The sequence below is a fragment of the Oryctolagus cuniculus genome, chromosome 10 (genome assembly GCF_964237555.1).
Source record: "Oryctolagus cuniculus chromosome 10, mOryCun1.1, whole genome shotgun sequence".
Classification (NCBI taxonomy): domain Eukaryota; kingdom Metazoa; phylum Chordata; class Mammalia; order Lagomorpha; family Leporidae; genus Oryctolagus; species Oryctolagus cuniculus.
In genome coordinates, this window is record NC_091441.1 from 108,023,628 (window position 1) to 108,042,462 (window position 18,835).

The following is an 18,835-nucleotide window of genomic DNA, read 5'->3' on the forward strand; positions in this document are numbered from 1 at the left end:
TGGCACAGCAGCCTGGCTGCAGACAACAGTGTAGGGGAGGAAGGCAAGAGAGAGGCAGAGACCTCATCTTGGCATCTTGAACACTCCTGTATTAGCTGGGACCATCCAGGACATGTTAAATAACCATGACAGTGGTCCTGCTTGTCTTATACCTAGACTTTTTTATTTCTATAGCTTTCTTAATTTATAATGGACAATGAGCTACACAAATGTTAGGTCCCAATTTGAGGAGTTTTAACAAATCAGTACCTTCACAAATGAGCCCACAATCAAGAGAATGACGCAACCACTTCTGGTGGCCTCCTGTTAGTTAATAACCCTCCTCTACCTCCTCCCCAAGCCCCAGCCCCAGCCCCGGCCCCACGAACTGGCTCTTTCACTACTGGTTAGTTTGCACTGTGTAGAGTTTTAGATACATGGAATCACACATAGTTTTAGTCTTTGGCTTTTTTCCATCAGGCTAATTATTTTGAGATTCATCTACATTGTAGTGTACATCAGGAGCCCATTCCTTTTTATTGCTTAGTATCTCTTCCAAATATTTTCCCTTGTTTGAAAGGGAGAGAGAAAGAGACCTTCCATCTGCTGTTTCATTCCACAGATGGCTGTAAAAGGCCAGGCCAAAACCAGGAGCCAAGAATTCCAACCATCTAGGTCTCCCACATGGGTGGCAGGGTCCCAGTTACCTGGGCCATCATCCACTGTCTTCCCAGGCGTATTACCAGGAAGCTGGATCAGAACCAGGTAGCCAGGACTCGAACCAGCACTCCAACATGGGTTGCAGGTGTCACGAGCAGTGGCTTAGCCCTCTGCACCACAGTGCCAGCTCCTGATTTATAAATTTAAAGGGATTGAGCCGGCGCCGTGGCTCAATAGGCTAATCCTCCACCTTGCAGCGCCGGCACACCGGGTTCTAGTCCCGGTCGGGGCGCCGGATTCTGTCCCGGTTGCCCCTCTTCCAGGCCAGCTCTCTGCTATGGCCAGGGAGTGCAGTGGAGGATGGCCCAGGTGCTTGGGCCCTGCACCCCATGGGAGACCAGGAAAAGCACCTGGATCCTGGCTCCTGCCATCGGATCAGCGCGGTGCGCCGGCTGCAGCGGCGGCCATTGGAGGGTGAACCAACGGCAAAGGAAGACCTTTCTCTCTCTGTCTCTCTCTCTCACTGTCCACTCTGCCTATCAAAAATAAAAAAAAAAATAAAAAAAAAATTTAAAGGGATTCTAATCAAAATACCTACTGGGGCTTGACAAGTTGATTATAAATCCTTACTTTAAAACACAGACCAAAATAAAAAATATATACACACCAGGAACTCTAAAAAAGGACTGAAATTTAAGTGGCCTGCTCTACTAGATATTCTAACAACAGAGTTAGCATCATTCATAAACTTTTTTTCTTGTGCTCTGGTCCTGGCAGAGGCAGGGCCTGGGTAGGCCGAGTGGGAAGGGATCACCTTTCCCATTTCCCAGACAGACAGACCACAGGCATGGCCAGGTGACTTGCTCTGGACATGAAGCCTGAGTGGGAATTTAAAAACCAGGACATGGTCCACATTTCCTCCACTGCCTAGGATGGCAAAGGGTCCATCACACAGTTCACTGGAAACCCAGGGGACAGGCCTGCACAAAGACCACCACAGGGACCAGCGCTACAGTGAAGGTTAAGCCTCTGCCTGCAGTGCCAGCACCAGTTCAAATCCCGGCTACACCTTTTTTTCTTTAAGATTTCCTTTATTTTTTACAAGTCAGAATTATGGAAACAAAGAGAGATGTTCCATCCGCTGGGTCACTCTCCAGATGGCTGCAATAGCCAGGACTGGGCTAGGCCAAAAAGAAAAGCTTCCTACTGGGCTCCCACATGGGTATAGGGTCCAAGCGCTCGGCCATCCTCTGCTGCCTTCCTGGGCTCAGTAGCAGGGGGCTAAATGGGAAGTGGAGCAGCCAGGACTCGAACTGACACCCATATGGGATGCTGGCCCAAGTTTTTGGGCCCCTGCTACCTGGAAACTCAGATGAAGCTCCTGGCTCTGGCCTGGCCCAGCCTGTTTGTTGCGGCCATTTGGGGAGTGAACCAGCAGATGAAACTGTCTCTCCCTCTAACTCTGCTTTTCAAATAAACCTTTTTTTTTTTTTTAAGTCTGAGACCATTAGGGAAATGTGAATGTGGATAATATACCCAGAAACTGTCAAATTTCTCCAGGTGGGGTAATGACACTGCACTCCTGTAAACAAATTTCTGTAATTTTTAGAGATGTACCTTAAAGTGTACAAGGGTGGGGGCCGGCACTGTGGCGTAGCGGGTAATGCTGCTGCCCAAAGTGTCGGCATCCCATATGGATGCCAGTTCAAGTCCCAGCTGCTCCACTTCCGATCCAGCTCTCTGCTATGGCCTGGGAATGCAGTGGAGGATGGCCCAAGTACTGGGGCCCCTGCACCTGTGTGGGAGACCTGGAAGAAGCTCCTGGCTCTGGATCGGCTCAGCTCCGGCTGTTGCAGCCAATTGAGGAGTGAACCAGCAGAAGGAAGACCCCCGCCCCCGGCTTTTCCTCTCTCTCTATTTAACTCTGACTTTCAAATAAATAAATAAATCTTGAGCAAATGTGACAAAATCTTTGGATGGCAGCAGCCCAAACACTTGGGCCATCTTCTAGTGCTTTTCCCAGGTCATTAGCAGGAAACTGGAACGAAGTGAACAGCCGGCACTCCAACCAGTGCCCATAAAGGATGCTGGCGTCACAGGCAGGGGCTTTACCTGCTACGCCACAACGCTGGCCCCAAAGTGTGGTTGACATCCTAACAGTTGTCCCGTCTGAGTGAGGGGGATGCAGGGCCCATAATGCCTCAGCTCTGCAGTTGTGACTGCTTGAAGTGTCTCCTCAGGGCGTATTTTCAGAGATCAAGTGCAACGGCAGCTGGAGACCTTTCTGGGCTCGTGCACTGGGTGCCTTATCTTCAGTCACCAGATGGCTGCTTTCCTCCCACAGAGCCCCACCTCTGAAGTCTGAAGCAGCCGAGAAAGATCATTAGGAAAAGAAACGCAGTGGGCGAGGTTTCCAAAGCTCCCGGCCAGAGAGGGGCCGTTCTGAGGCCCCGGGGTAGGCCTCCGCGCCACCTGCTCGGGATTCAGGGAACCAAAGGCAGCTTTGGTGTCAGAGCAAGTGACTCTTTCTCCTCATTGTATCACGTGTCCTCGCCCCTGCAAAGCAAATGAAGACACGCAATAGGACCTGGTGGCCCAAAGGCACCAGCCAAGGAGGCCTCATCTCTCCCCTCCTGTGCTGGAGGCCTCCCTGGCACCAGGCTCCTCGGACCCCGGGGAAGGGGCCCGAGAAAGGACGTGGAACACCAGGCCAGAGTGCACGTTTCCAGGGGGGCAGCTGCTCCAGCCAGCCTGCCTCCCACCTCCACTCGCCTTCCGGCCCTCCTGCCCCCCAGCATGGGTCTACACGCAGGTCACAGCGCTGGGGGCCTGGGAGCCGGGACGGGATCAGGACCCTGCCCTACCCTCTCCCACAGCGCTACCCAAACTCTTAGTTTGAAGAGGGCATTTTAAATAAAAACAGCAACTGTAAACTTATAAATCATTAAGTAACTTAAAACATGTATTTACACACATATATAAATGCACGTGTCTGTACATATACACAATGCTTTAGATGCAGAAAAATGTTAGAACCTAGCATGGAAACAGCGCAGGGCCGAGATCAGGAACATTTTATTTGGACATTAAGAAGTAGGGAAGCCACCGTCCCCAATCTCCAGAACTTCTGAGAAGTGGCCGGGGAACCGGTTAAGCAACGCCGTCCGCTCTCCCTCACCCCGACACCGCCTCTGACAGCCGGCACGGGTGCCTCCTACACAGCGGGAGGCCCCAGCTTCTCTGTGCTGATTCCTCCCCAGAGAACACGTCCACGGAGCACATCCGACAGAGCTCCCTCCGGAAACGCCTCTGCACGACGCCCCAGGGGGACGCCTCGGAGGTGGGCAGGCCCATCTGTTCTCTCCTTGAACCAGGTGGCTGAAGGCCACGCCTTCTCCGCCCGCCTTCCAGGTAGGCCTTCGTCTGACTGCAGGGTAGTGGGATGCAGCAGCCCGTGGCAGAAAGCGACCAGGGCACAGGCTCCACCCTTGCCCAGCCTCCCCAGTCAGGACTTGAGGCCCATCTTGGCCATCATCTCTTCATAGACTGTCCACGCCATTGCGGCCATCAGAGTCCTGCGGAGAGCCCGGGGGACGCTGCCTTGGAAGAAGCCACGCAGCCCGTAGTCCTACGATGAAAATACATATCAGCACTCCAGAAGCCAAGCACCGTTACAACGCATTACCCACCTGCATGAGCGCGAGGGTCTCTGTGCCAACTCGTTTTTGAGTCTTGGTTTCTAAACTCTGTATCAAATCTATGAATAAAGGGACCAAGGAGATAACCAGTGAACTTACAGCGTTTGGTTTGGTTTTTGCCGAGTTGCTAGGCTCTACCTTTTTAGGCCTGCTCTTATCTAGGGCAGTTTCTTAGCTGTAAACTTTGACACGAGGTTGCTGTGTTCAGCTGCACAGTTCATACATTCTAGAGAAGCACTAACAGAGTCCGAGTCCAGACACAGGTCTGTTTCCCAAGCAGCGGGCCCTGGCCCCGGCCTGAAAGACGAGCTGTCTGGCCCTCCGGGCATTTGTCTATCAAGCGAGTGCACCTCTCTCTGATTCCCTGTTTGTTCTTGGTGGGCCTATCTTTTTAGGAATTAAAGACATAGCACCCCTTCCTCTTTGCTGAGATCTGGATTGGCAACTTCACAGACACCAAAGAATCCAGTATTATAAAACTTTATGGGGGCTGGTGCTGTGGCATAGTAGGCTAAGCCTCTGCCTGTGGCGCCGGCATCTCCATATGGGCGCCGGATTGTGTGCCAGCTGCTCCTCTTCTGATACAGCTCTGTTCACAGCCTGGGAAAGCAGCAGAACAAGGCCTGAGTGTCCGGGCCTTCACATCCACGTGGGAGACCTGTAAGAAGCTCCTGGCTTTGGATCAGCCCAGCTCTAGCTGTTGCAGCCATCTGGGGAACAAACCAGCAGATGGAAGACCTCTCTCTCTCCCTCTCTCTCTCTCTGCCTCTCCTTCTCTCTGTGTAACTCTTTCAAATAGCTAAAAAATAAATAAATAAATAAATAAATAAATAAATAAATAAATAAATAAAAAGAATAATGTGTCCACTAAGATTTACTGATTCCTTAGGTCTGAGGTGGAGTCCATGCTATGGTTTGATTATGGCTTGCTTCCCACAAACTCACACAGCGGTGCAAATCCTAAAGTCATGGCTAAGGGAATGAAGAGGGGGAAACTTCACTGACCACAGTGGTTAAGGTAAAGCTCCTGACTGAATCCTGCTGGCTTTATAAACAGAGGGGGAGGAACAGAGACATCTGCACCCCCTCTGTCTCTTGCTGTGTGATGCTCTCCTCTGCTCTGGGAGTGTGTGAAGGCTATCACTACTTGAGGCCCCTACACTGTACCCCTCCGGAACCATCTGCCAGAACAAACCTTTTTTTTTTTTTTTCTTTGTTACACTAGCCTGCCTCGGGTATTTTGTTCGAGCAAGGAAAAGCAGACGAATGCTGTCTGGTGGCCCGCGTGCTGATGCACAGGACATACTAATGAAGCGCCCTTCCCCTCAAAAACAACATAGTGTCTGTGGTTCTTAACCTTCACGAAACAAAACAAACAGCTACTGGTGCTAGGGTCTCGCCCTTCAAAGCTTCTCATATAACTGGCCTAGATGCTGTGCTGGGGACAAGAGTTTTACATGTTCTCCAGGTGGCTCTAATGGGGACGGAGAACAAGAGCCACAGCTCCGGAGCTGGACCCTAACCACAAGAACCCACACTGATCCTACTGTCTTACTCTGAAAATGAGGGTCACTGCTTGGCCAATCCACTGGAACTTCGCCGGGGAGAGCTGCATGTGAGTTTTGATAACATCTGCAGGTTGAGTCACCAGAGAGGCCAGAATACCAGCAATCACCCCACAGCCAAAGTTTACAGCAGGAGCAAGGGCTGCATCCAACTGGTCTGAAACAGAACGAAGGGAACGTGAAGCTACACATCGCAGACTTCTCATCCAGCAGTCAGCAGAGGTTCCCACTCATTCCTCCCAGAAGCCAGAAAAGCCTAGATTCAAAAAAGGCTAAAAACGTTTAAAAATTTTTTAAATATACTTTCTTTCCAAAATGATTTGGTTTGTTTATTTGAAAGGCTGAGCAACAGAGAGAGATCTTCTGTCCCAATTCATTCCCCAAATGGGTACAACAGCCAGGGGTAGGCCAGGCTAAAGCCAGGAGCCAGTCGTCTCCCATACAGGCATCAGGGGCCAGGTCTCTGGGCCATCTTCTGCTGCCTTCCCAGGTGTATTAGCAGGAAGCTGGATCAGAGGCAGAGCAACCAGGACTCGAAGCAGCACTCCCATATGTGGTGCCAGTGCCACCCACCCCAAGAATTAAAATTTAGAAAATACAACACGGGGGCCAGCACTGTGGTGTAGCAGGTTAAGCTGCTGCCTGCAGTGCCGGCGTCCCACATGGGCACTGGTTCGAGTCCCGGCTGCTCCACCTCCTATCCAGATCTCTGCTAAAGTGCCTGGAAAAGCAGCAGAGGACAGCTCACGTAGGAGACCCGGATGAAGCTCCTGGCTCCTGGCTTCGGCTTGGTCCAGCCCTGGCCGTTGGAGCCATTTGGGAAGTGAGCCAGCAGATTGAAGACCTCTCTCTCCCTCTCCCTCTCCCTCTCTCTGTAACTCTGCCTCTCAAATAAATAAATCTTAAAAAAAAAAAAAGAAAAAGTGGATGGACTGATGGAGGTAGGAAAGCATGCTTCTGTGGTTTAGACACTAATCTGAGCTCCTCCCAGAAGTCCACGTGCTAAAGGCTTGGCCTCCAGGGGAGGCCACTGGGATGCAGTGGAAACTTCAGGTCACTGCAGGGTGCTCTCAGCAGGGACTGTCTCGGCCCAGTCTCTCTCTGCTTCCCAGCTCGCCACGCCACCCTTCCTCTGCACTCACGCCCTGCCACAGGCCAAACCAACGGGGCCACCAATCTTGGACACAAAACTCCAAACTCCAAGCTGCATAAACCTGTTCTTTTACAAAGTAAGTTGCCGCAGGTATTTCACTGCAGCGACAAATATGAACCCTTTTGCACCCACGATCGCAACAAGCAGCTCAGGCGAGGCTGATGAACGATGCTGAAACATCTGAGGGAAAGGACGGCCTCCGAGTGTTCTCTCTCAAAGATACTTAGGGCTGAGAAGAGAACATTCACGGGCAGACACCTGGCAGACACTACCTTCTCCAAGTGACAGTGAACTGCAACACAACACCATCACATCCACAATTCACTCGAAAATTAGACCCTGTACTATTGTGACTTTTTCATAAATTGGATCAGGGTGGACTGAGAAGTTCAAAATGCACATCCATGCTTCCTTACGGCCTTAATTCTGTTGTACGCTGAGGCTCTGTCGGATGACACGCCAGGTGCCCAGGGAGCAGCAGCCCCAGCACAGCTGGCCAGCACGGCACGCCTGCTCTCCTAACCACGTGACCCCGATCCCGCTTCCTTGCTCACGTCATGCACGGACACCTTGCTGAGTGCAGTCATTCTGCAGAATGTCTCCCCAGCAACGCCGCTCTGCTTGGGAGGATCCTGCTCACTGCCCATGCTCGGGCTTGCCCGTGTCCAGCCCTGCAGGAGCTTCCCGGCGGGCGGGGCCTGCCTCACTGCCTCAGTTTCGGCACCTTCAGCTCCAGGCAAACGGAGGGCTCCAAACAGTGCTAGCAGGGAACGCGGGAGGGAGGGGAAACAGTGCTTTCCTGCAGCTGCGCCGCTCATCAGTTTGCCAAATTTGCTGGACACAAACCCCATCAGGTGTTCCTTGAAAACTACAGGCTCCCAGATTATATCCCACAGCTGCTGTTGTAGGAGGCCTTGGACGGGGCCCAGCGACCCCAAGAGGAAAACTGGGAAGCACTTTGCAGGGCCTCTGCCAAGCATGCTGCACCCGCTCCCCCCGCCCCCGTTACAGCCGCATACGTACTCGTCCCCTTGGTAGGACTGAACCTCCAAGGGCAGGGACCAGGTCGGGCAGGTCCACCTCCGCAGCCCAGCACCCAGCCCAGTTCCCGACACAATCCTGGTAGGGCTCAGCTCCTAACACTCTGCTAAGAATCTGGAGCTGCTAACGAAAACAAATTGTTTCATAGCCCAAAGCAAACGGTGAGGAGCTGCCGTGTCTCGGGGCTCTCCCCCTGCCCCGCCCCCCCACCGGCCCCGCGCCTTCCCCGGCCCGTACCGTGGGGCACTACGCCTTTGGTCTGGTTGTAAAACATCAGGTAGATTCCTGAAAAGGGCGCGTCCCGCAGGAGCGTCGCTGTCAGGCCGCTGAAGAGGCCTCGGTGCCCCTCGCTGCGGTAGATGCTCCTCAGGGCGGCGTAGATGCTCTCATAGCCGTACATCCCGCTCTGCAAGCGAGCACACCACCAGTGACTGCCTGGCTCGCAGACCCCGCACCTGAGGACCCGCCAAGCAGGCCCGAGGGCATGAGGCTCTGCCAGGGCACTGTGTCACACGCTGCCGTTCACACGTGGCCCGGCCTGCCTACACAAATGGAGACTGGCCACATCCACTTTGTTAATTACAAAGCGGCACTGACACTGACGGGCAGGACCTCCGGTGGCTCTGTTTACCGCCCCCACCCCCACCCCCGCCCCCAGTCCCCGAGAGCAGGAGACTCACCTCGTAGCGTGTCTTGATCACGGTGATGGGGGACATGCAGACCCCCGCAATGGAGCGAGAGCCCACGCCGAGGATGACCGACTCCAGGGCAGTAGGGGGATGGCCCCGCAAGAAATACTGCTTCAGGGAGTAGAAAGTACCAAAGTAGATCCCCATGCCGGGGACACATCTCACGATGGACTGTGGAAGAAGGAAATCAAAGACCCCACACTGTAAGGTTCTCTCCTAGCTGGGCTCTCCTCAAAGACCCCACATGCGCGCAGTGGAAACTGACCATGCAAAGCAACCAGCTTTTCTATTTTCTTATTTTTTCCTTTGTGTTGGAGCCTACCAGTTCCTCTGTTCAGTTCTTTAATACAGCACATAATACAGGCTGTAAACTAAGATCACACTACAGTGTTGTAGAGTTCTAGAATCGTTCAGTTCTGCCTGACCTTGGCCACAGGCAGCATGGACACCAACTGTGTACTTGGGCCCAGCTCTGCTGCAGCTCCCTTCCTAAACTCATCTTTTTTGTTTTAAAGATTTATTTATTCATTTGAGAGGCAGAGTGACAGACAGAGAGAGGGAGAGACACACAGAGAGGTCTTCCATCTGCTGGTTCACTCCCCAAATGGCCGCCAACGGCCAAGGCTGGGCCAGCCTGAAGCCAGGAACCAGGAGCTTCTTCCAGGTCTTCCACATGGGTGCAGGCGCCCAAGCATTTGGGCCATGCTCTGCTGTTTTCCCAGACCATTAGCAGGGAGCTGGATCAGAAGTAGAACAGCCAGGACTCAAACCATCACTCACATGGGATGCCAGCATCCCAGGTGGCAGCTTTACCAGCTACGCCACAGCATCGGCCCCTCCACAGACTTTATAAAGTTTTATTTTATTTTCATACAGACAGAGAGAGAGAGGCAGGAGTTGTGGCGCAGCAAGTTAAGCCACCACCTGGGATGCCACATCCCCTATCAGAATGTCTGGTTAAGGCCCGGCTGCTCCATGCTTCCAATCTAGTTTTCTGCTCATGTGCCTGGGAGGCAGTGGACGATGCCAGAGTGGGGTGGTCAAGATTTCCAACATGAGGATGGCCCAAATGCCTGGGCCCTGCACCCGCATGGGAGACCAGGAGGAAGCACCTGGCTCCTGGCTTCAAATGGGCACAGCGCGCCATTTGGGGGGTGAACCAACAGAAGGAAGACCTTTCTCTCTGTCTCTAACTGCCTATTCAAAAAAAAAAAAGATTTCCAACATGCTACTCAGAATGGCACATAACTTAAAAACTTATGCATTGTTTCTGGAATTTTCCATTTAATAATTTTGGACCACCGTTGGCCACGGGTAACTGAAAACAGAAAAGGTAGGAACTACTGTACTCCCAGCACTCCTGACTCAGTATCCTTAGGAGCTGCGGAGGTGGATGAGAATTGGGTGGATACCAAGGCAAAGGGTGTGGCAGGAGACCCCAGACCCAGAGGTAGCTTACAGGGGACATCCCTTTCCAAAGGCCCAGAAGGCTCTCCGTGCGAACCACCTTCAGGAACACAGCCAGCATCCCAACACGTCTGGACCTGAAGGCAAAGTGGAGACAGAGACAATCACTTAGGCAACTTTGCCGTGAAGGAACTGCCCGCTCAAAGACCCTCCGTGTAGCCTCTTCTATAGAACACGAAGACTCTCTACAAGGCATCTGGAATGATCCTGACTGCCTATGCGCTCAGGCTTCGGCACACCCATGTTTACCTGTTCACCGACACCGCAAGCCATTAGGTAACCTCCCAATTCATAAAAACCTTGTATGCTTCCCACAGTGGTGAGCTGAACACGGAGACACAAAACAGACACTCAGTACGACGCTGTTTTCAGGAACCACCCACTAATCGCACCAGGCAGTACAACATCACAAGCCAGCATGATAACCCACAAAGGTCACCAGGGCAGGTCTCACAGAACTGCCAGGTAGGGACCCCACTTCACGACCAAGAAACGTCAAACACATTCACAGAGAGAGTGCACGCGAAGCACACCAAAGTTGGGCGAGGCTTGTGTTTCTCTCTGAGCATCCAACAGGGAGGAGTGGATCTAGCATAGCCAAGACGCTCCAGGATCTGAGAAGGGACTGGACCCAGTTCCTCCGTGAAATGCCAGGCGGCAGGCCTTACCCATGGTCGGAGGGCTGCAGTGTCTGCAGGCGCGTTTTCAGGAGATCCAGAGGTTGGAAGAGCAGGGTGGAGCAGGTCCCGCTGATGGAGCCACAGAGGAAGGCCTTGAACACCGGATGCAGCTGCAGGACAAGAGAACAGAGAGTCGGCCTCCGTGCCTGGGCAGGCCTCGCCCTTCTCCACGCCAGGCCCAGCGTCTTCCTTTACAGGGTCTCTCAGAGCTCACCCGAGATGGGCGGAGCGCAGCTGGGAGTTAACAAGACGGAAACGCTGTTGCCCACACCGGCCCTGCAGGGCCGTCGCTCTCGCCTTACTTTTGCTCCCGCCGAGCAGTGAGTCTCATTTCCACGCTACCGCCTATACTTTCCTGTCTGTCCCAACTCAGGGTTACCGATCATCTCTTTATCTTTGCAAAAGTAAAATCAATTGAGCATAATGTTTTAACCCTGAACTGCTGGTCTCCAGGGTCCTGTGGCTATAGGACCCGCAGACACCTGCAGAGCCAAACCAAATGAAACCTTCAGCTAAGCCACTCCGAAACATGCAAGCACACTTCCTGTCTAAATCTATGAGGTTCCTTGGTTTCAAGCTCTTCCCTTCTCTTATACCCACCCACTTCACTGGAGCTAAGCAGACGACGGATGGTTCTAACAACAAGGAGTCACTCCCAGTTGCCGCCTCTCCATCAGCCTGTGCGCTGTCACACGCACTGGCGAATCTACAGGCACCACCAGACGAGCAGAATGCTTCCAAGACTAACAGTATCTCCCTAAAGCCTGTTCCAGGACCATCAGCTCCCAGCCCCGGGTTATCACAACAGGACAGGCACCCGGAACTCAGCAGAATTACAAATGACAGTGGAAGGACATTTTAAAAACTCCCAGCTGGGGGCAGGAGACAGCAAGCACTTGGCTCGGTGCCTTAGACCCGGCTGGGACATCTGCATCTCGTATCAGAGTGTCTGGCTTTGTGTCCCGACTCCACTCATAATTCCAGCTTCCTGATGGTGCACACGCTGGGAAGCATTCGTGACGGCTCAAGCTGTTAGGTCCTTGCCACATGGGAGACGTGGACCGAGTTCAGAACTGACTTCGGTCTGGCCAAGCCCCTGCTGCTGCAGACAAGCAGACCGGAGAGCTGTCTCTTAGTCACTCTGCCTTTCGAATTTAAAAACAAACAACAACAAAAACACTCAAGGAAATCCAAGAAGGAGGAAAAGCCCTTGTCTCTAAAGACCACACTTGGCAAACTCCATCCAAAAAGATCTTCTCTCTTCCTTCATTAAACACATTTGCACTATTACTTTTTCATAAATGACATACTAAAGCCCCAAAACATGATTACAATGAAAGTTAAGTTTTTTGTTATACTCATCACATAATTTTCTACTCAGAACTGAAATCTTTGTCATCTGTGATGTTTGTTTCACAGAGAAATCATTAAAAATTTTGCCAAATGGTTCTAGTCCCGGTCGGGGCGCCGGATTCTGTCCCGGTTGCCCCTCTTCCAGGCCAGCTCTCTGCTGTGGCCAGGGAGTGCAGTGGAGGATGGCCCAAGTGCTTGGGCCCTGCACCCCATGGGAGACCAGGATAAGTACCTGGCTCCTGGCTTCAGATCAGCGCGGTGCGCCAGCCATGGCGGCCATTGGAGGGTGAACCAACAGCAAAAGGAAGACCTTTCTCTCTGTCTCTCTCTCTCACTGTCCACTCTGCCTGTCAAAAAAAAAAAAAAAAAAAAAAATGCCTTTGGGCCGGCGCCGTGGCTCAATAGGCTAATCCTCCACCTTGCGGCGCCGGCACACCGGGTTCTAGTCCCGGTTGGGGCGCCGGATTCTGTCCCGGTCGCCCCTCTTCCAGGCCAGCTCTCTGCTATGGCCAGGGAGTGCAGTGGAGGATGGCCCAGGTGCTTGGGCCCTGCACCCCATGGGAGACCAGGAAAAGCACCTGGCTCCTGGCTCCTGCCAGGATCAGCGCGGTGCGCCGGCTGCAGCGGCGGCCATTGGAGGGTGAACCAACGGCAAAAGGAAGACCTTTCTCTCTCTCTCTCTCTCTCACTGTCCACTCTGCCTGTCAAAAAAAAAAAAAAAAAAAAAAAAAAAAAAAAAAAAAATTTTGCCAAATGAGAAAAGTCTGGGAGAGGGCTAAGTACATTTGGGTGAGTCCCTACTGAGCTGACCTCCATGTTTCAATAGCCCCTGAAGCCTTAAAGGCAACTGGAGAAAACAGGAGAGCCAGGCCACGGTGTGTGGGTCTGCACCAGCGGCCAAAGCCCCTGCCCGAGGCGCCCCGCACATAGGTGTGCAAAGCGCCAGCCACAGGAGTTCTGTGTCGCTCAGCCTCGTCCTAGCATCGGGGCTTTGACGCGTGCTAGGCGTCTCCTTTCCATCCGCATCTCCTGTGCTGGGGCACGGGCTCCACAGCCTCCACCTCCCCAGCCCAGTGCGACACCATCTCCACTTCCTCCGTGTCAGCCACTCTCACGGCCCAAACCTCCTCACGACAGTGGTCCGGGAGGGAGGGCTCACCCAGTCTGCACGCCCGGGACCCCTCTCCCGTCCCCGGCCGTATCTTACTTGGCTTCCCTGGTGCATCTGACACAGCCGCTGGCCACCCAAGGGTGTCCGTTTCTCGCTGCTGCTTTCCTGCCTGCCTCCCCCTCCACCGGCAGCTCCTCTTATCTCCCCTGCCTGCAGCCCTGAGCACCACCCCTGCACACATGCAGGGAGTGCCCATCTCCGGACCCCACTATCCCAGTGCCGCCCTCTTCTGCCCTCCATCCCAACATGTTCCAGACGGACACCCAGGTAGCAGTCTCCCCACACGTGCCTCTCCCCCAGTGCACACTGGGACACTCCAGGCACCCAGACCAGAACCCGGGATACACGAGATTCACTCGGCCTGCTGCCCCAAGACCAAGTGCTGCTGGTGGAGCCCTCAGGCCTCCCCTCTGACCCTGACAACCTACACAGCGGAGATTCTCTAAGGAGCGCGTTTACCCAGGACTGAGTAGACGGTTCGCACATCCGGGGTAAGGGTGCTGTAAGGACACACGGCTGCATCTGAGATTACTGCAAGGGAAGCTTTTAGACCACAGGGAGGAGCCCACGTAAGCTGTTTTGAAACAAAACTCACTGATGGGGGAGGGTCACTGCCGGAGCTGCAAGTTACTGACTGGAGGTTCTGGTGCTACCGGCAACGTCCCAGCACCTGGCTGTTTCTGGGGCAATGTCTTCATAGAAAAATGCTGCGGGCCAGCGCCGTGGCTCACTAGGCTAATCCTCCGCCTGCGGCGCCGGCACACCGGGTTCTGTCCACGGTTCTGTCCCGGTTGCCCCTCTTCCAGTCCAGCTCTCTGCCGTGGCCCAGGAGTGTAGTGGAAGATGGCCCAAGTGCTTGGGCCCTGCACCCGCATTGGAGACCAGGAGAAGCACCTGGCTCCTCGCTTCGGATCAGCACAGTGCACTGGCCAGCCGTAGCTGCCATTTGGGTGGTGAACCAACGGAAGGAAGACCTTTCTCTCTGTCTCTCTCTCTGTCTCTAACTCTACCTGTCAAATAAATGGAAAAAAAAAAAAAAAAGAAAAAAGCAAGCAAGCTGCAAAGTCGTGATTCAGCAACGTCACTTCCATGGCTGTGGTCAGCACCGGCAGTCTCTTAGGACAGCTCTTCTTAGCAGGTAAATGTGCCTCCTGGCTTCGCACTGGCGCAGCTCTGGCCATTGTGGCCATCTGGGGAGTGAACCATCGGATGAAAGACCTCTCTCTCTCTCTCTCTCTCTCTCTGCTTCTCTGTAACTCTGCCTTTCAAATAAATAAGTAATTTTTTTTAAAAAAAGAAAAGGTTTATTGAGTCATTTATTTGGAAGGCAGATTTACAGAAGGGAGGGGGGAGAGAGAGAGAGAGAAGATCTGCAGTTCACTCCCCAAAAGGCCACAGCTAGGGCTGGGCCAGGCTGAAGCCAGGAACTCCATCTGGGTCTCCCCGTGGGTGGCAAGGATCCAGGTCCGCGGGCCGCCTTCCACTGCTGCGCAGGCACAGCCGCAGGGAGCTGCATCAGAAACAGCAGCTGGACTCCAGGCAGCACAGGCATCGACTTACTCTGCTGCGCCACGGCATCGGCACAGGCTCCTGAGTCACAGAGGTGAAGCCAGCGGCCAGGACTCAACACCCGCGCTGTCCTCACCGTGGCCCTGGGTCCAACATGAAAATCCAGGGCGCTTCTCGGGCCGCTCGGCAGAATTCCGCCGCGGCCACCCTCCCTCCTGGAAGGGCTCTCCGCTCAGCTGCTACAGAGAACAGCGTCCCGGTGTTCCTCCTGCCGCTCGGCCTCTCCTCACCTTGATGGAGGTGCTCCCTTCTTTCCCAGGATCACCCCTCCCCGCCACGCTGCGGCCTCCGTTTCCACCCCTCCAGCTCCACTGCAACCTCTCGCCGGACCTTCAGACCCCCGAGCCACTGATGTTCCCCAGGCATCTCAGGGGACCTTCCCAAAGCTCAACTCATCTCTCTGCTCTGCTCCCAAGCCACTCCTCCAGGGAGCCTGGGCCCAGAGCTAGCCCAGGTGCCCAAGCCAGGCGCCCAATGCCCACACGTGCTCCTTCTGCCTCCCACCCAGCTCCCCGAGGCACCCCTTCAGGGCACCCCGGCTCAGGGCCCTGCCATGCCTGGCCTGGGCGACTGTCACCACCTCACACCTCACAGCTGTGCCCCTCTCCTCCGCTCTCAAGTCTGCAGCCAGAGCCATCTCCAAAAACTCCTAATCGGACCACACTGCTTCTGGGTGCAGAGGCCTTCCACGAGAAACTCGACCTAACGCACGATTTGCATTTACCAAGTTAAAGGAAACAAAGACGAAATTAAAATTCAGTGATAATTCTATCAGAAACCATAGCAACACATAAACGTCTCATTAACAGCTCTTTAATTAAAATTAAATCAATAGCCCTTCGTTGCCTCACAGTCCTCTTGGGACGCCCATGCGGCTCCTTCTTCCCCTCTGCCCCACGCTCTCCTCCTCACACTCTCCTCAGCCATAATGGAGGTTGCTCTGCCTTCCTGTCACCTCCGAACATCCTGACAAGTTGCAGATCTGCCCTATCCCTCTGTAGCTGCCTAACTCTAAGTCCTGGGACCAGGCTCAGGGCTCCTCCCTGCCGCAACACCCGTGCCCATCTCCACGACGACTCGGGCCCACGACAGGCCGAATCACAACTCTTGTCCTGTTCGTGGTGGTCGCTCAAGAACTGACCTGCTGCACGGTAGGCATGCAACACCGACAGGCGAATGAAGGAATCTGGTCCTCTCTCCCTTGAGCCAGCGCCCCCCTCCCCACCCCCCAGCTCAGGGACAGGCCAACCTCTCAGTCTGCTGCACAAGGCTGTGGGGATGCCCTGTAGTGACAGCTGCTGACCAGTGTTCCAGTGCTGCATGGGGCTTGTTTGAAAGCCACTGTCCTTCACACCCCAGGGGCCGGAACGGTCTTTTCACCACGTCTAATCACAACACAGTGACTACTGGCCCAGTAAATACCTGTCCAATAACTGCATCAAGCCCATAACTTTTTTGATTACAGCAGATGCTGAATATGAATACCAGCAACACAGACTAACCTCCAGTAGGTAAAACAACAGCAGTAAGGACAAGGCGAGCCTGAATGGTCCTAAGATAAGGGATGGTACATCCTTATTATTCAAGGTAAATAAGACGAATAATCCAGTATTTTGGGGGTAAGAAAGGGGAGGGCAAAATCAAACAATAAACTACACAAACGCAAAGAGAATAAGTAGCCCTTAAATAGTTTTGCAAACTGGTTCCAGAAGCAGTTCTTATTCTTCCAAAAAAAAAAAAAAAATCCTCACTATAATTCAGATCTGGAGGCAAAGGCTAGAAAGACCCAGAAAGAGAAAAAGTTAAGCAGGTTGTCAAAAACAATGACGCAGGGGCCAGCACTGTGGCGCAGTAGATTAAGCCTCCCATTGCAGTGCTGGGGTCTCACGTGGGCACCAGTTTGAGCGCGGCCACTCCATGGCACAAGTCCCTGGGCCCCCGCACCCACATGGGAGACCTGGAGGAGGCTCCTGGGTTCAGCCTGGCACAGCCCCAGTGGTTGCGTCCATTGGGAAAGTGAATCAGCAGATGGAACATCTCCATATATTTCTGCCTTCAAATAAATAAACATTTTTTAAAAGGTTTAAAAGCAAGATTTACTAGTCAGAGACCTCCAGCCAGAATGGCATGGAAGGAGGCTCCAAGAGAAGAAAAACCCGGGCCGGCGCCGCGGCTCACTAGGCTAATCCTCCACCTGTGGCACCGGCACCCCAGGTTCTAGTCCCGGTTGGGGTGCCAGATTCTGTCCCGGTTGCTCCTCTTCCAGGCCAGCTCTCTGCTGTGGCCCGGGAGTACAGTGGAGGATGGCCCAGGTCCTTGGGCCCTGCACCTGCATGGGAGACCAGGAGGAAGCACCTGGCTCCTGGCTTCGGATCAGCGTGGTGCTGCACCACAGCGGCCATTGGAGGGTGAACCAACGGAAGGAAGACCTTTCTCTCTGTCTCTCTCTCTCTCTCACTGTCCACTCTGCCTGTCCAAAAAAAAAAAAAAAAAAAAAAAAGAGAGAGAGAGAGAGAGAGAGAAGCAAAACCCGGAGAGCTGGTGGTAGTGGGGTTTTAAGCACAATTTTGGGGAAAAAAAAAAAAAAACTTGACATTCAGTTACAAAGTGGGGGCAAAACCCACCAAAAGAGCTGATTTGCAGTCCTTTATCCTGTCTGGCTCAGCTCATAAAACAAAGAGCCGCAGAAGGGTGGGACACTATTTCCTATACAATAAACTGGGAGCACAGAAGCAGGAGCCACTCCCCTGCTAGTCTCACAAGATTGCCCAATATATCTTAAAAAAAAAAGTCGATGTAGAACTGCAGCTGGCGCCTTTTTATACATCTTTTTAAATGCCAATTTTCCGCGCTCCCCTCCAGCTGTGGCTCTCACCGGAGGCCCCTGCCCGCCCGGTCCAGGATCCAGGATCCGGCCGCAGCCCGCCTGGCACCTGCCACCTGCCAACATCCACGCTTCACCCCGCCCCGGCCCCGCCCCGCCTCCGCCTCCACCAATGGCAGCCGGGCGGCCCGACCACGGCAGCCAATCCGGACGGGGAGGGGGCGTGGCTTCGCCCCACGGGCCGCTTCTCGCCGCAGCCAGCCAGGAGCCGGGGACCCGGGAGGTGCCCACCTCTCTGCCCGGCTTGCTCCAACACCACCGGCTTCTCAGACTCGGCGCTTTCCCTGGGCCTTGCGCAGGTCCAAAGACCCGCCCAGGCGCCCACCCAGCTGTCGCTCTCTCCGAGCGACGCCCGGTGGCGCACCCACCTGGTTGGGGGCCACCCAGGCCCCACAGGGCCACCGCCCCCCCGGCCAGACGGCAGCCTCGCCGCGGGACCTCCGCCTGCCCGCCCGTCCCCCCGCTCCCCGCCCGACACCCTCCATCTCCCCCGCCACCGCCCCAAGGGTCACGGACTTCCTCGCCCGAGCCGGCGGTCCCGACTTGTCCCCTTACCATGAGCGTTTCCACCGTGTCGCCCACATCTTGGGATGGCAGCAGCGCCGGGCGCGACTTGTGAATCATTGGCCGGGAGGCCCGCGAGTGCTCTGGGCCCAGGGTGGCGCCGGTGGGCTCCCGGGCCCGGCCCTGGCGACCCTGGCGGAAGAGGCACGAGGACGGTGGGGCCCGGGCGCCGCGGTCACACCCAGCCCAGCCCGAGGATGCCGCCGCGGACAGACCGCCTCCGCTCTTGACTCACTGGCTTCGCAGGCGCCGCGGGCCCGCCCTGCTGCCCATGCCGCCAGCCGCCAGCCGCCAGCCGCCAGCCGCCGCACCCGGACACCGGAGAAGGCCGCAGGAACTACTTAGAGGGATTCGCTTTCGCT

General features: G+C 54.5%; 1 protein-coding gene across 7 annotated transcripts; it reads right to left on the reverse strand.

Annotated features, from left to right (window-relative positions):
• Positions 1 to 156: 156 nt before the first annotated feature.
• On the reverse strand, positions 157 to 18,835 carry SLC25A38 (solute carrier family 25 member 38). 7 transcript variants are annotated; one of them, XR_011379599.1, is made up of 8 exons: positions 18,465 to 18,807; positions 10,921 to 11,042; positions 10,245 to 10,329; positions 8,777 to 8,956; positions 8,334 to 8,502; positions 5,893 to 6,059; positions 4,329 to 4,396; positions 157 to 3,195 (listed from the first exon to the last, which is right to left on the reverse strand). XR_011379599.1 is itself a non-coding variant. In XM_008260273.4 (8 exons), the coding sequence occupies exons 2-8, from the start codon at positions 18,531 to 18,533 to the stop codon at positions 4,145 to 4,147; spliced, it is 915 nt and encodes a 304-aa protein (XP_008258495.2). In that variant the 5' UTR covers positions 18,534 to 18,605; positions 18,709 to 18,835; the 3' UTR covers positions 3,697 to 4,144. The 7 variants fall into 7 exon arrangements, 5 of the variants coding, with proteins under 5 accessions (XP_008258495.2, XP_002713147.2, XP_069907102.1 ...); XR_011379598.1 differs by lacking the exon at positions 18,465 to 18,807 and adding an exon at positions 13,493 to 13,592; XM_008260273.4 differs by lacking the exons at positions 157 to 3,195; positions 4,329 to 4,396 and adding an exon at positions 3,697 to 4,267 and having other exon boundaries at positions 18,465 to 18,605; positions 18,709 to 18,835.

Excerpts from the sequence above, each read along its gene's own strand:
- SLC25A38 (XM_008260273.4), bottom strand. The coding sequence starts at position 18,533 with ATGATTCACAAGTCGCGCCCGGCGCTGCTGCCATCCCAAGATGTGGGC. Across the intron at positions 10,330-10,920 it reads CTGCAGCCCTCCGACCATGG|GTCCAGACGTGTTGGGATGC; the intron begins GTAAGGCCTGCC and ends CTTTGCCTTCAG. Across the intron at positions 6,060-8,333 it reads CAAAGGCGTAGTGCCCCACG|ACCAGTTGGATGCAGCCCTT; the intron begins GTACGGGCCGGG and ends GTTCTGTTTCAG.